Source organism: Capra hircus, chromosome 3, assembly GCF_001704415.2.
Source record: "Capra hircus breed San Clemente chromosome 3, ASM170441v1, whole genome shotgun sequence".
NCBI classification, from domain to species: Eukaryota; Metazoa; Chordata; class Mammalia; order Artiodactyla; family Bovidae; genus Capra; species Capra hircus.
In genome coordinates, this window is record NC_030810.1 from 28,354,099 (window position 1) to 28,371,578 (window position 17,480).

The 17,480-nt window shown below is 39.8% G+C and overlaps 1 protein-coding gene across 1 annotated transcript in view; it reads right to left on the reverse strand.

The window, feature by feature from the left end:
- NDC1 (NDC1 transmembrane nucleoporin) overlaps window positions 1-17,480 on the reverse strand; it is a 59,006-nt gene that overhangs the window by 11,935 nt on the left and 29,591 nt on the right. The window contains exons 12-16 of the mRNA XM_018044366.1: window positions 14,681-14,926; window positions 14,470-14,585; window positions 11,553-11,603; window positions 9,126-9,189; window positions 8,309-8,409 (exon numbers count right to left, since the gene is read on the reverse strand). Of these exons, the coding sequence (XP_017899855.1) occupies window positions 8,309-8,409; window positions 9,126-9,189; window positions 11,553-11,603; window positions 14,470-14,585; window positions 14,681-14,926 (578 nt within the window). The remainder of the gene's footprint in view (window positions 1-8,308; window positions 8,410-9,125; window positions 9,190-11,552; window positions 11,604-14,469; window positions 14,586-14,680; window positions 14,927-17,480) is intronic.

The following is a 17,480-nucleotide window of genomic DNA, read 5'->3' on the forward strand; positions in this document are numbered from 1 at the left end:
GGTTCTTTCCTGTGGGGCCTGACCTGTGCAGTGTAGGCTGTTCAGCAGCATCCCTGGCCTCTATACAACATATGCAGCAGCATCCCCCACTGTGATAATCAAACTGTTTGCAGACATTACCAAATACCTCCTGCGGAACAAAATCATCCCTGGCTGAGAACCACTGCTACAGAATAATAACAATATCAGATGATGATAATGATAGCTAAATTTATTGACTACAGTTATTTTGTGTCAGGAACTCGGTTAATTGTGATATATATATATATATCATCTCATTTAAATAATAATTTGCTAACAAAGCCATGTCTGATAACCACCTGTTTCATTTAATTATTTATAACAATAGTATATGCTATTTATTGCATATATTATACTTGCCAAGAACCATTTTAAACTCTTCACAGATATTATTTCTAACCCTCATAATATTCCTGCAAGATACTATTTTCATTTTATAAATGAAGATACTGATCTCAGAAAACTTTAATAAACTGCTCTAGTCACTCACAGAGCAGTGGAGCCTTGGGCATCTGTCTGACACTGTCACCCAGACTACTTGCTTACAGTATTGACAGCAGTACTTTCTTTTTAATCTTTAAAAATCTTTTCTCCTGTACAAGAATTCTGTCATACAGCATGGTAACAGTGACAACAAAGCAGTAAGAGCTAACTCACACTTGCTGAGCGCTTAACATAAGCTAGCTTCCCAGGTGGCACAGTGGTAAAGAATCCGCCTGCAATGCAGAAGACATGGGTTCAATCCCTGGGTCGGGAAGATCCCCGGGAGAAGGAAACTGCAACCCACTCCAGTATTTTTGCCTGGGAAATTTTACGGACAGAGAAGCCTGGAGGGCTTCAGTCCATGTGCTCGCAAAGGTCGGACACAGCTTAGTGACTACAACCACCACAACAATAACATGGGCTAGGCACCCTGAGTGCTTTAGTGCGAGCCAGGGTTTAAACACAGGTGGCTCTGCCCCTAGGTCTCACACTTCGGCTCTTGTAACCTGCTACAGTCGATATTAAGAAAGAAGTTAAGAAATACATGTTCTGCCAAGCCCTCGCAGAAGTGATCTGATATGGTAGAAAGCAAAGAACTTGGGGTGTAAAAGCCTGGTTTACAAATTTACCCGACCATTCACTGAGCATGATCTTGAGTAAGTCATACCAACAGATACAGATACAGTCTTTTCGAGAGAGATTCAATCATGCAAAATAAGCTTTATTCTATCTTTATGGGATTTTTACAAAAATTAAAGAAAGAACATTTCTTTTGGATTCTACAGAAATAAATCATAAAAACTGAAAATATATAAATTATATGTATAAATATAGTATACAAAAATAAATATAGAAATAAAAAATATGATTCTAGAGAAACAAAAACAGTATGACTTGTAGAAGAATCCTGGGCAAGGGTCCATGTGACTTTGGAAGAATGCTGGTCAAGGGTCTCTGGACCTTCAAACTCAAGAGCTCTGGCCCTCAAGAACATTCCTCTCCTCCTCTTCGTTCTTCCGTCTAACTTCTGTGTCACTTCCTACTTCCGTGTCACTTCCCATGAAAGGGAAGCCTTTCATGACTTCACACCCTTCCCTTTAATCTCCTATTCGCAAGACTAGTTAGACTTGCCTGTTTTCTGTGCTTTAATCACCCTGCACTTTTGTACATTGTGGCACTTACAGTTATACTTACTTGTATGATCTCCTGTTTTACTTTCTGTTACTTATTTGTATGACTTTCTCTTTGAGGTTACAAAGTGTTGGACATGTCTGAGCAACTACCTTCAAGCTCCTGGAGGGCAGGAACCATGCTTGTCTTTTCTTATTCTGTATCTCAGCACACGCTGAACTGTTTGATAATTGATATTTATTGAATATATGAATAGTATAAAGGTCAACTTCAAATTTCCAAGTATATCGAAATTTGGCCTTCAGGTGATAAGGCAAAAAATATAATAGATAGAGCTGATATCCTATATCAAGGTGACAGTGACTCTTCAAAGACTAGAAGGCTTTCTGAAAAGTTTAAAACATACTTTCAAAAATGAAAAAGTGGTTGATGGTTAAACAATGTGACTGTACTTAATGACACAGAACTATACACAAAAAGACAGCTAAAATGTTAAGTGTATTTTAAATTTTATATGTGTATTTTAACACAATTTTAAAAAATTTTTTTAATTAAACAAACCACTCTACCATTTTGGTCCCCAACCTTTTACATATAAGGATCCTTTTTAAAGACTATATATATACACACACACACTTAGATAGATAGATATGTAGTGGAATTCCATGGGACAGTAACTGTTCTCCATCCACTAATGTACGAAATAATTCCATGAACTCAATAATGCTTTTAAATGACTATGTATTTCAATTAACCAAAACAGTATATAGAAACCTCTAAAAAACAGCTGTAACTATGCCAGACAAACATTAATTATTCAGATGACAGCAGTACATGTATGGATCCATGAACCCATTGTAGTATTTGGATCTCCCAGGATGGCTTGGCCCACTATTATTAGGAACAACTGTCCTAGGATAGCCATCCGTCCACTCCTTGCCCTCTGAATGGTTTGAAGAATGAAAGGCTCCCCCTTTTCTTTCATATTTTGTCTTTAATGATTCAGTAAAATGGCTGAAGTGATTGACAATGAAAAGTAAAGCAAAAGAACAAAATAGTTCCATAAATTGTTCCTTGTGTTTATGTGTGTGCTCAGCTGCGTCCAACTCTTTCCAACCCCATGGACTATAGCTCACCCGGCTCCTCTGTCCATGGAATTTTCCAGGCAAGAATACTGGAGCGGGTTGCCACCTGCCACTCCAGGGGATCTTCCCGACCCAGGGATCAAACCTAACTCCTCCAATGCAGGCAGATCCTTTATCACTGAGTGAACTGGGAAGCCCCACACACAACTGTTCCTTAGTAAATCCAGAAGCCTGTGTTTAATAACTTACCTTAAATTACAGAGATATTTAGAACTTATTTTTGTTATTAAAAGCAAGGATCCCTTCTACATCAAAGAATATAAAGCGAAAAACATACAACAGGACTCATGAGTCACATGACATCCCTGTCTTACAAAATGAAGGGGCTTGTGACTATTATAATTAATTCACATCAGAACTATCATTTAATTTAGGCCCCAGAACAGAAGCCTTCACCCATCAAACCAACCATGAAGCTATCCAGCAGTCATCCACCAAGCATTTAATAAATAAGTACCTGTTATTTGCCAGGTACCAGGTCAGATGCCAGGAATACATAAATAAGACAAGATCCCTGACTCTACTCATGTCTGACTCATTGCAACCCCATGGACTGTAACCCATCAGCCTCCTCTATCCATGGAATTCTCCAGGCAAAAATACTGGAGTGGGTTGCCATTTCCTTCTCCAGGGGAATCTTTCTGACCCAGGAATCAAACCCGGGTCTCCTACATTGCAGGCAGATTCTTTACCAGTTGAGCCACCGGGGAAGCCCCCTACTCTGACTAGAGACAATAAAAGTACAGACAATGAAAATGCAGTGTAATAAAATGATGAATGGGGGTTACAGGCGGAGCCAGAGAAAACGAGAAAAATGTGTTCTAGGCAAAGAAAGAAGAGGCATCACATAAGAGTTAGAGTTAGGTTAAGAAAATAAAATATATTTGGGGCAGGGGTGGAGGAATAGAATAGTCCATGGTGGTTATGAGACTAGAGGGCTTATGGGAAGAACTGGGCAGTGGCTAAAGTCAGAATGAAGGGTCCCTGTTAAGTCCCAGGAGCAAAAGGCCATAGTAATAATTCAGGTCAGGAATGCCAAGAGCCTGAAATGAGGCTGAAGTAGGAGGGATGGGCAAGAGAAAGGGTAGGTGGTCAGTATAGGATTGATCTCTTAGAGTTGTGCCACGTGGGTGTACCTGAAGGACCTGGCAACTAGGAGGTGAGGGAATTGGTAACAAGATGGCTGAAGTGACAGACTCTAAGGTGTAACCTGGATGAGGAACGACGTATGTGTAGCTGGGGGGCTGAAAGACAAAGGGAGTGAAAATATTAGCAAAGACAAAAGAGGAAGCAAGGCATAAAAGGCTGTGCATGAGGGAGAAGGGGCTCTTATACAGCCCACAGATCTATGGACAGAATTCAGGGGCCATGAACTTTGGGCCAAAAATGACATGTTTATCTTTACTAAGCTCTAATTAAAATTTAGCAATTGTTTCAATTATGAAACAGTAAATCACAATAGCATTAGTAGTTCCTCTAACTTTGCCACCAACAGAAATCATCAATATTTTCATCACACTAGTGTAATTATCTTTAAATACCATTCATCTTAATCATTACTTCAAAATGATGAGTTAGACCCACTGATGCTCACTCACTCAGTCGTGTCTGACCCTTTGTGACCCCACGGACTATAGCCTGATAGGCTCCTCTGTTCACACAATTCTCCAGGCAAGAATACTGGAGCGGGTTGCCATTTCCTTCTCCACAGACCCACTGATAGACCTTGTTATTTAACGCATTAATGTATCACAAACTTAATACTTTCAAAATTATATTCTAATATAACTGATTTCCTTTCTAATCTGAAAGACTTTATATTTTATGTATTTGTTTTTCCCATTATTCTGGGAAAAAGTCCATGGGCCTCATCAGACTGCTAAAGGGATCTCTGGCACAAAAACATTCAAGGACTCTGGCTTAGAGGCTAGAATCGTGGAGTTTTAAGCTTTGGAGGTGGAGAATACACGGGCCGATGAAGCCTGGATGACAGTCAAAGGCTGAGGCTGATAAGTGTGTAAAAGACTGGCAACAGAACACTCTGACATAAATCGCAGCAATATTTTTTCAATCTGTCTCCCAGAATAATGGAAATATAAACAAAAAAAAATAAATGGGACGTACTTAAACTCAAAAGCTTTTGCACAGCAAAGGAAACAATAAACAAAATGAAAGACAATCCACAGATTGGGAGAAAACATTTGCAAACAATGAGACCAATAAGGGATTAGTCTCCAAAATTTACAAACAGCTCCTGATGCTTAACAGCATCAAAACAAATAACCCACTCAAAAAATGGGCAGAAGACCTAAACAGACATTTCTTCAAAGAAGACATACAGATGGCCAAGAGGTACATGAGAAGATGTTCAACCCGGCTAATTACTAGAGAAACGCAAATCAAAACTACAATGAGATACCATCTCACACCACTCACAGTGGCTATCATCAAAAAATCCACAAACATTAAAGGCTGGAAAGGGTGTGGAGAAACGGGAACCCTCCTACACTGTAGGTGGGAATGTAAATTGGTACAGCCACTTGGAGATTCCTTAAAACACTAAAAATAGAGCTACCATATGACCTTGTAATCCCACTCCTGGGCACGTATCTGGAGAATAACATGATCCAAAAAGATATATGCACCCCAGTGTTCATTGCAGCACTCTTTACAACAGTCAAGACATGGAAGCAACCTAAATGTTCATCGACAGAGGAATGGATAAAGACGATGTTGTACATACATAAATGGAACATTACTGAGCCATTAAAAAGAATGAAATAGTGCCATTTGCAGCAATATGGATGGACCTAGAGACTTACTTATTGAGTGAAGTAAGTCAGAAAGAGAAGAAATATCATATGACATCCCTTATATGTAGAATCTAAAATGAAATGATACAAACGGACTTACAAAAGAGACTCAAGAGACTGAAAATGAGCTTATGGTTGCCCAAAGAGAAGGGGGAGGGGGAGGGAGAATTAGGGAGCTTGGGGTGGACATGTACACGCTGCTATAGTTAGAATGGACTACCAACAAGGACCCACTGTATACACGGGGAACGCTGCTCAATGCTGAGGCAGCCTGGATGGGAGGGGAGTTTGGGGGAGAATGGATGCGTGCACATGTATGGCTGAGTCTCTTCGCTGCTCACCTGACACTAGCACAACCCCGTTTGTTAATCGGTTAGTCCTCAGTACAAAGTAAAAAGTCAAAAAAAAAAGTGAGAAAGTCAAAGTGTAGGATAAATATCCATGTGGACACTGACTCACTCGCGACACTCAACCCTGGGATATGGGGCAGAAAGACTGCAAGGTAGTCTGCAAAATCTGATGACTGTAGAGCATGACCGAAAGGGCAACTGTGATGCTGTCTTGGGGAGAAGAGATGCCACAAGCCTCGCACAAAGAGGGGGTTTTGTTCCATTTACCACTTCCCAAACTCTCAAAAATATACCTTTGCCTCTTTCTCCTCTGCCCCTTTAGAAGTATTTTCCATTCAGCTCCTGTTTCAAAGTAAAAGAGCTTGAGCCTTCAACAAATCTGTAATTCATACCTTCCTAATCAAAGGTAAGAATGACTACAACCAAATAAAGAAATTTGCTTTCCTTATCATGCCTAGCCATAATCAACTACGAAGAATAACGATTTTGACAGTGAGGAGATGAGAAGAAAGTAATTTTAGTGCAGAATACCTCTAGGGCAGTGTGATCTTTGTGAAATGTTTCAACCAGCATTTTTTTAAAAATGAAATAGAGTGGAAAACATTAGAATGAAGCACAAAATAAAAGGTAAGCACTGTTGTAAGAATCTTTTATTTGTTACTCACACACACACACCCCTCTACATTCTGAGTCTAATGTACTACATATCATAGTCTAAAAAGTTTGAAAGTTACAGTTCTAAAAGTAGGGCCCTTGTCTCTGAACAGAACCCTATGTAAAAATAAAAGCCCGGCGGAAGACAGCAGACAAGTTTGGAGACTGGATCTGCAGCTTTCCCTGAGGTCTGAAGTGAAGTGAAGTGAAGTCGCTCAGTCGTGTCCGCCTCTTTGCAACCCGGTGGACTGTAGCCCACCAGGCTTCTCCGTCCATGGGATTCTCCAGGCAAGAATACTGGAGTGGGTTGCCATTTCCTTCTCCAGGAGATCTTCTCGACCCAGGGATCGAACCCAGGTCTCCCGCATTGGAGGCAGACACTTTAACCTCTGAGCCACCAGGGAAGCCCCTCCCTGAAGCCCCTATTCCACTGCTAATGCCCTGCAGTGTGATCACATCAGGTCCCAGCTCTGCCACTAAGAAGTGTGTGAGATCTGAGGTAAGCCACTGCACTACCAAGCCCCTTTCATGTGTAAGACAGGGCCAAAACATCTCCACTTTACTTCACAAGATAGACTTGAAGTTCAAAAAAAAAAAAAAAGATATGAAATCACTCTGTAGACTAGGGAACACTGTACTGTTGTTTTATTTTAAACTACACAACCAGAGTGATTAAAAAAAAAAAAAAAAAGCTATGCTATGAATACCAAAGATATACCCATAATCATGGTTACCCTAACGTGTGGTTAGATAAGCCAAACAGTAGAAGCTGTGGAAATAGTAGAAAATTCTTTCTTTAAGTAAGGTAGTTGGGAAGTGAACCCAAATAATAAAGCTATCCACAGGTATATATATGTATCAAATAACATACATGAGAAAGTAGGCACAAAGAGGACAAAGTGAAGAAAAAAAATCACTGGTTCTGAAGGGTAAGACATTCTAAGAGGTAAACTGAATTGAGATTTGAAGAAAGGAAGAGCAAAGCTTGTTTTCTCTCATATCTTAAATTGCTTCCCAAGACCCAAAGATGCATCAGTCGTTATCCTTCAAACCTACTTCAGAAATACTTCCTCCAGAAAACCTGTACACCCAAGCCCCTACCTTTAAATGTCCCCAGCCCTTAGTGTTTATACACCTCATCTGACACAGAACTAATAATACAAGGCAGTGAAAACCTATCACCCAACATGAAGTCAGGAAAGGCAGCCTAATGAAAAACAAGCGTATGTTTTATTTTTCTTCCTTCAAGCCTAAAAAAGACCTGTTAGTTTAAAACTATGCACCCAGCCTTGTAGCAGGAATCCACTGGTCCCAGCTCTATCTTCTTAAGCCTCTAGTCGATAAGTAACTTCTTATTTACACAAGTAACTTAACTACAGGTCACTTTCAGGAGCTACAAATTATGTAAGGATACAAACCTATAGTACTGAACAGAATTCCAATATCCTAAATAATCTGATTAATACCAGAGGTATGTCCTACAGGTTTAATATACCTTCTCTGTTACAATAAAATTAACACTTATAAATGAATTAAGTCTATCTTCCTAGTCTCTCTTAGACTGTAAGTGCCTGACCGTGAGAACAGTACCATTATTTTGACTTCCAACATGTTTTTCATTAGTCAATGTGAAATGTAAGAAACAAACAGAAAAAGCTAGGCGGGGGAAAAGACAGGACCTCTACTTCCACCCGACCCATATATTGCCTACCTCTTGCAGCGTCAACAAAGTATTAAGAATAGCTGGTAGTGTGGTCTGGACTACGCCAAATCTATCTTCTGTAAATGATGCTGCTACTAAGTGAGACAGACCTCGAGGGGAAAAGAAGAAACAAGTTAAAAGTGAATCAAAATTAGGCAAATCCACTTGCAATACCTCTATTTGAGGATGAATTAATATTCTGAATGTAAGTCTAAATAAAAAAGGGAGTAATAGAATAGAAAAAGAGGCAAAAGGGATGGAAAAGGTACTCAACTGCAATAGTCTTAAATAAGATGAATCTGACTTATGTTCTAATAGAAAAAAGTTCTTTTAAATAATACTCTGTTTGGCAGTGATAAAGGCTAAGAAAACAAAGCCTGATAAGGGGACAAAGTAAGGATACTTTTCATAGGGTGGTCAGGAAAGGCCTCTCTGAGGAAGTATCATTTAAACATTGAGAAGGTGGTATCTGTAAGATGAAAAGAAATAGTTCTTTAACAACTAAAACTAAGCTAAATATGTTTAAATATATTAAGCAAGTTACATCAACATAAGGTGATGGTTAAAAAACAATCTATTAATTGCAATTTTTTTGAAGTAGAGAAAGAGATGCCAAGAACTCCAGGCTCAGTTTCTCCACTTATATACAAGGAAAATCTCTAAATTTAAATACACCTAAATAAAAATTTATCTATATAATACAAACACATAAAATGTATCTGAAAACTCAAAGATTGAGATCAAAGTCCAGAACTGATCTTTCATTAAATATCTCAATATTTAATGAATAAATAAATCATTATTGCAGCTCACTGAGACTACTTACCTTCTAATGCCCAAATATGCATTTGGGCATCTGAAAACACAGCCTGAATGGAGGCCTCTGGGTGCTAAAAGATGACAAAAACATTTAACTCAGTTGCCCAGAAATTATCATTTCATCCAACCAATCATGTAGACTAAAATAATAAAGAATTCACAGCTGCCTCTTTAGAGCTAAGACCTGAAATTCTTACACATTATGATTTAACTGCAATAAAGCATTCTGCTACAACTTACTGTGTGACCCCGGCCAAGTATCTAAATCTCTATGTGCCTCAGTTTCTCATTTAAAATAAGTTATATTCCCTCAACCCACCTCAGAGGATTAACATAGAGATCATTCAAGAGAATGGTTGCATGTATGCTCAGTTATTCAGTCGTGCCCAACTCTTTGCGACTCCAGGTAGTGTAGCCCACCAGGCTCCTCTGTCCATAGGATTTTCTAGGCAAGAATACTGGAGTGGGTTGCCATTTCCTTCTCCAAGGGATTGAACCCGCCTCTCCTGTAATGCAGGCAGATTCTGTACCGCTGAGCCCCCAAGGAAGCCCAAAGAGAATGGTTACGAATGCTTTAAAAAAAAAAAAAAAAGGTACTGCCTAAGTAAGTACATACTACCTCTCCTAAAGTGTCTACCCTCAACCCCACTACAAAGAAAAACCACCCAACAGTCTTTAATACAGCAAGGTATTGTGACATGGAACAACAACTGGCCTGGGTAAGTGGCTATCGTAATACAGCCAATGAAGCCCATTCACAACAATAGCATGTTACATTTCCCAACGTTAAGCAGTGGTATCTACAACTCCTTATCACACAGCAGATCCACCTGCAAAATCAGAATCTAAGGTAGCATTCACTTCCAAGGAAAAAGGAGATCTCATTCAGCTTCTGCTCTGCCACTTACTGGCTACATGCCCTCAAGCTTCCTTCTCTGTAAAACAAGGCCAAAAAGACACCTCACAGGAAAGCTGTCAGAATTAAATGAGGGGACAGTTTTTCTAGTAGTCGTGTACAGATGTCAGAGCTAGACCATAAAGAAGGCTGAGCATCAAAGAATTGATGCTTTTGAAATTGTGGCACTGGAGAAGACTCTTGAGAATCTCTTAGATAGCAAGGAGATCAAACCAGTCAATCCTAAAGGAAATCAACCCTGAATATTCACTGGAAGGACTGATGTTGAAGCTCCAATACTTTAGCCACCTGATGCGAAGAGTCAACTCACTGGTAAAGACTCTGATGCTGGGAAAGACTGAGGGCAGGAGAAGTGTGTGACAGAGGAGGAGATGGTTGGATGGCATCACCAACTCAATGGATGAATTTGAGCAAACTCTGGAAGAAAGTGAAGGACACGGAAGCCTGGCATGCTGCAATCCATTGGGGTGGCAAAGAGTCGGACACAACTTAGCAAGTGAAAAGAGCATGGCACACAAAAGACAAAAGCTAAGTTTTCTTCCCTTCCTTCTGAAACAAAGCCCTGAAGTAGAACTTCAGACAACTCCTCTTTCTCTTGGTAGAAGATGAGACACCTTTCTCAGGGGTCAGATGGTTTTCCCAGGGCTCTAATGGACAGCCTACAGATTATTTCTGGCAAACATTCTTGCTAGTTGCATGGATATTCCCTGCTACCACAGTGAAAAGTTTCAAGAACTTGAAAGGATTCTTTGCTGTATGTATCTATATTCTACCAGAGTTACTCAGATCTCTCTCCCCACCAGAGCAGGATCCTCAAAGAATAAAATGAGGAATGTATGCCAATACAGACTTCAACTTCAAGGCATTAATACAAGTGCACTATTAGTTAATAATGCAGAATCTGCAAAAACAGAGAAGCTAGATTAAAATAACTGAAACAAAAATTCTTTCCCCTACACATGGGCAAAGGTTTTCCTCATCAAAGGATTAACTGACACACAACAGCTGTAGCAGTGAAAACAGAAATGAATCTTTAGCTTCTACCTCTGAGATTTACTCTCCTACAGCAGCTGGGGCAGCTGACAGACAAGCTGGAAAGTCATTTAGCTTGTGGCCTAAATTACAACTTTAATCCAACACCAGTTTAACACCTGCAGTCTAACCCAGTTATCTCTCTTCTGACACCAAACTGGCCACAACGATGTCAGCAGGACAATGAGCCATGAAGAGTCGCCACAGATTTGCTCAATTTGTAGGAAGGGGCCACATCTTGGCACAAAGCTGCCTGCAGCCAAGAGACCCAGAAGGCCACTAGAGCCCAGCCTCAGGAAGTCACTGATGGGAGATGCCTGTCTAGGTCAGGTACTGTTTAAAGGGAGGTTTAGCGAAGCATGATGCCAAGCTGTTTGGCTTGCTAAGATCAAGCTAACTATTGAAAAGTCTAATCTTATTGGCTATTTCATTTTTTATTTTGTTTTCTCTCCCCCCACTCCCAATGTTATAACTACATACTCTTACCTTACTGAAAAAATACATTATCAGCACTCGTTTTGATAAGAAATTCTTAACCTGAGATGGAAAAAAAGGGAAGAATTATCACATGAACAGTTCGATGCTACTCAAATATAATATTACACATTTCCAGGTTCTTCCAGACACTAACTTAAATGAAACACATCACACTTTACAAAGAAAGGTAAGGTAAGCCACGTAAGTATCTTTGTACTATAAATTGGGTAACCAAGACAGGCCATCTAATCTAAACTGCACTCCCACGTACACATGTCTAGCCTTCAAATTAGAGCCCTGTCATAATCAACAAGTAGTTCTGGTGATATTTCCTAAAACCATATTCTTTCTCAATTCTCTACAACTGTCCTACCCTTTAACCTCTTAATATTAATGCCAAAAAAGAGCATGTTTCCTCTATCAAAAAAAAACAAAAAACAGATCTTAAGACAGAAGTAGTTTTCTACTAGTTGACATTTACAAGGAAAATAATTTTCTCAGTATTAAGTTAAAAGCTACATAACCCAACTGACTTGAAAGTAAATTCATGACATAGTAGTACTTACACACATAGAGCCATAGGTGCTGCTGGAGTTTTGTAAAATGCCTTCAGTTCTGCCCTCTCTATTAACTGAGCATTCCATCAACAAACATGTTGTTATTTCTCCCACCTTAAAAAATAAAACCCTTTCCTGACCTCTCAACTTCCCCCAGCTATTCGCCCATTTCTCTGGTCCCCTTACAGTCAATCTCCTTGAAAGATGTAGCTTCTCTGTGTCTCCCAATTCCTCTCCCAGTCTCTCTGGGACCCACGCCAGTCAGGTATTCCTTGCTACTACTCCACCCAATAGCTCTCGTCAAGGACTCAATGACCTCCATATTCCTAGCACACCAGTCCATTTTTAGTTTGAACCTCATGCTTCTTTTCAGACATAGCAGCATCTTTTCTTTTCAGCAGCATCTGACACTTCTGTCTGAAACACCCTTTTCTTGGTTCTTTCTCACCTTAATGGTGCTCGGTCTCCGTTGCTATTCCTCCTCATCTCCCAGACTTTCTCATCAAAGGGTTCCAGTTCTTGCATCTCTTTTCTTCTATATCTACACTCTCCAATAATTTGCATGGAGTCTCATGGCTTTCACGCTCTGATGACTTCCAGAATTTCAATTCTAACCTGGACTTTCCCTAGACTCCAGATACATGTCTAATATCTTATTCAGTATTTTCACTGGATTGTCTAGTATCTCAAAATTGCTATGTCTAAAATCAGACTCATGATTCCCTACCTCTTCTCTATCAAATCTCTTTTCTAGAATCATCAGAAAGTTGCAACTCAATAAACTGCAACTACATTGTTTCAGATCCTCGGGCCAAAGCTTCAGAATCAACACTGATTCTTTCACACCACAACTAAACCATAAGCAAATCCTATCATACCTATCTTCAAAATATACCCCGACTTTGATCACATTTTACAGTCTCCATCACCATCACTCAGGTCATTGATACCATCATCCAGATACCATTATCAGGTCACCAGATTACTCTAACAGCTTTACTACTATCTCTCTGCTTCCATTCCTGCCCCCTGAGGATCTAGTCTCAACACAGCAGTACTTTCAAAATGTAAGGTTACATCATGTCATTCTTGTGGGTAAAACCATGCAGTAGTCATCCATGTTATTCAGAGAAAATTTCAGTCTTTAAAACAGCTAATGAGCCTGACAAGCTGTTCCAGGTGCCTGCTACCTCATCTCACCACGCAGAACTATAATACATGTGCTTGCTCAGCTATCTGCCCTCAGTTCAGTTCATTCAGTTGCTCAGTCGTGTCCAGCTCTTTGCGATCCCATGAATCGCAGCATGCCAGGCCTCTCTGTCCATCACCAACTCCCGGAGTCTACCAAAACCCATGTCCATTGAGTCGGTGATGCCATCCAGCCATTTCATCCTCTGTCATCCCCTTCTCTTCCTGCCCCCAATCCCTCCCAGCATCAGGGTCTTTTCCAATGGGTCAACTCTTCACATGAGGTGGCCAAAGTATTGCAGTTTCAGCTTCAGCATCAGTCCTTCCAATGGACACCCAGGACTGATCTCCTTTAGGATGGACTGGTTGGATCTCCTTGCAGTCCAAGGGACTCTCAAGAGTCTCCTCCAACACCACAGTTCAAAAGCATCAATTCTTTGGCACTCAGCCTTCTTCACAGTCCAACTCTCACACCCATACATGACCACTGGAAAAACCATAGCCTTGACTAGGCGGACCTTTGTTGGCAAAGCGATGTCTCTGCTTTTCAATATGCTATCTAGGTTGGTCATCTTTCCTTCCAAAGAGTAAGCATCTTTTAATTTCATGGCTGCAATCACCATCTGCAGTGATTTTGGAGCCCAGAAAAATAAAGCCTGACACTGTTTCCACTGTTTCCCCACCTATTTCCCATGAAGTGATGGGACCAGATGCCATGATCTTCGTTTTCTGAATGTTGAGCTTTAAGCCAAGTTTTTCACTCTCCTCCTTCACTTTCATCAGGAAGCTTTTTAGTTCCTCTTCACTTTCTGCCATAAGGGTGGTATCGTCTGCATATCTGTGGTTATTGATATTTCTCCCAGCAATGTAAACATACAGTCAGGGACTTTTGTTTGCTGTTTTCCCAGTATCTAAAAACACACCCAGTGTATATGAAGAAATCAATAAATACCTCTTAAATGAAAAAATTCATAGATCAAAGGCATTGATTGCATTAGGTTAAGCCATATGAACTTGTAATTTGTATAACTCAAAACCAAATACTAATAACTTCATATGGGTCAATTTAATATATGCAGCATCCCCAAAGTTCTATTTATTCCTGATGGCTTACTTATGTGAGATCCTTGATGTTCTCAATGCTATATGTAAATATAAATCCTATGCCCATATCATCCTACCTGTTCACGTTTATTCTGGATCCATGAGTAAATCACATTGGGCTGTCTCACTGTCTTACCCTCAGCACTAACAGAGGTAGATGGAGAAGGGTTAGAAAATTCAGTCATTTGCTGATCTACAAAAAAAAAAGAACCAAGAAGGCAAAAACTTAGGCTGTATGATTCTCTGCAGCTATGACATTTCAAATTTTAGAAAATAAACGGTCCTCACCAGAAGCTGAAGTCCATAATCTTGGCCCTCTTCTTGTGAGCTGAGGACTTTGAGGTGACCCATAGCTTGTGTTTACATCAAAAATTCCAGCCATCCGGTTCACTACACTAGAGCCAAATGGGGTGGCCAGGGGACTTGCAACATCAGGTGTAGATAACTTTGAGGAGAACAGTGATGTCTTAATTAATGATGGCATTGAAGTCCGAGGCATCTGGCTAGATTTGGGGGTCTGAAATGCAGTTTCTTCTGTAAAAGAACAGATCCAGTGCTGAGAAGAGGCAATCTGATCGAAGTAGGCCAGAGAGGAGGTTCTCAAATTCTACACATCTCAATTCTTTGTTTAACTCATTTAACCAAGACTCAGTAGATTGTTTCCACCTAGGTTTACAATTCCAACACCCAGATTTTACTACTGCAACTTGGTGACCACTTAAGGAGCTTTATACATCTTTTTCTGTCAGACTGGTTCAGCCTCTCTCGGCTTTTTACCCTAAACAGATATCTTCATCTTCAAGGTCAATTTCTCCAACTCTAAGCTGCACTGAGCGAATTTATATTTTATTTTTAAATGGCAACAACTTTATTGCATTAGTATATGCCCTGGGTTACTGTATATTCTTACTGTAACCGTTACTTGGCTAAATCAAATCTATAGTGTGAAAATGTACAGAGCACTAACCTTATCTCATTTTCCCCAGAGTTCTTTAAAGTTAACAAAAGTCACACCAGTGATTAACTTGTCCAGGTATCTACACATCTGTTCTGTAAACAGCTTCTTCAAAAATTATCTTATAACTCTACCAATTATACAGTCTCTTATACCAATTATACAGATACAATAATATCTTTCTGCCACTCCAGCACAAAGCACAAAGACAATAAATTATACTAGTAGTCTATCTTTTCAATAAAACTGGCATAAGACACTAAACATTTATAAGAACCAAATTTTTACTACATGACTTTTTAAGAGTAAATGACAATAAGAAATAGCTAAAGAATCAATTTAAAAATTAAAACTGGTGGGGTTTTTTGTTTTTTAATATATTTTTTAAAATTCTATTTATTTATTTGACTTCGCCAAGTCTTAGGTCCCACACTCAGGATCTTTGATCTTCATTGCAGCATGTGGGATCTACTTCCCCAACCAGGGATTGAACCCAGGTCCCCTGAATTAGGAGCGCAGTCCTAGTCACCAGACCACCACGGAAGTTCCAAGATCAGTGCTTTCAAGTTTTGTAATTATTCCTCAAAATAAAGGCAAATTCTGACTGATGGGATATGACAACCATTTAAAGAAATGACTAATCCATATTTGCTCAGCCCCAGGACCCCCCCACCTCAGAATTACAATGATCTTTCTAAAATGCTAATTTAATGAAACTATAACTATTCAAATCCTCTAATGGCTCCACGTCTTTCAGGACCAACTTTAAACTCCTCCTTACATTATCAAGCATCACCCTACTCCTTCAGACTTCCTTTTAATAGTTACACTGTCTTGTCATCGTTTGTGTGCCTCCCACTAAAAGGTCAGGCCCGAGAATGTTTCTGCATCTTTGACTCTCTGGTAGTGCTTGGTACGTGACAGTCATTCAGTGAATACTTGTTGAATAAATAAATGCTAATCTGAATGTTGACAACATCTGAAACACAGTAGAATCTTTTAAAACATGACATCCATGAACTTATCTAAATCACTTTTCTTCTGCAATCTCTTTGTTTGTGGTCTATAAAGCCAGCAGAATAATGAAATCAAAGTCAGAGATATGTTTCCTTTGGCCCATATAGTGATTTTTTTACATATCAAGATTAGTTGTCAATGTTTAAAAAGTGATAGATTTCCCCCAAAACTTCTTCAGCTATCTCTTTAAAAGAAAAAAAGAAAAAGACCAGAAGTTCAGATTGTTGTTCAGTCACTCAGTCCTACTCTTTGCCCCATGGACTGCAGTACATCAGGCTTCCCTGTCCATCACCATCTCCCGGAGTTTGCTCAAACACATGACCATCGAGTCGGTGATGCCATCCAACCATCTCATCCTCTGTTGTCCCTCTCTCCTCCTGTCTTCAATCTTTCCAAGCATCAGGGTCTTTTCCAATGAGTCAGCTCTTCAAATCAGCTGGCCAAAGTATTGGAGCTTCAGCATCAGTCCTTCCAATGAATATTCAGGATTGATTTCCTTTAGGACTGACTGGTTTGATCTCCATGCTGTCTAAGGGACTCTCAAGACTCTTCTCCAACATCAGTTTGAAAGCATCAATTCTTCAGTGCTCAGCCTTCTTTATGGTTCAACTCTCACATCTATACACAACTACTGGAAAAACCATAGCTTTGACTATAAGGACCTTTGTCGGCAAAGTGATATCTCTGCTTTTTAACATGCTATGTTTGTCATAGCTTTTCTTCCAAGGAGCAAGTGTCTTTTAACTTTATGGCTACAGTCACTATCTGCAGTGATTCTGGAGCCCAAGAAAATAAAGTCTGTCATTATTACCATTGTGTCCCCACCTACTTGCCATTAAGTGGGAGACGGTGATGGACACGGAGGCCTGGCGTGCTGCAATTCACAGGGTCGCAAAGAGTCGGACATGACTGAGTGACTGAATTGAACTGAACTGATGGGACTGGATGCCATGATCTTAGTTTTTTGAATGTTGAGTTTTAAGCCAGCTTTTTCACTCTCCTCTTTCACCTTCATCAAGAGGCTTTTTAGTTCCTCTTCACTTTCTGCCATAAGGGTGGTGTCATCAGCATATCTGAGGTTATTGATATTTCTCCTGGCAATCTTGATTCCAGCTT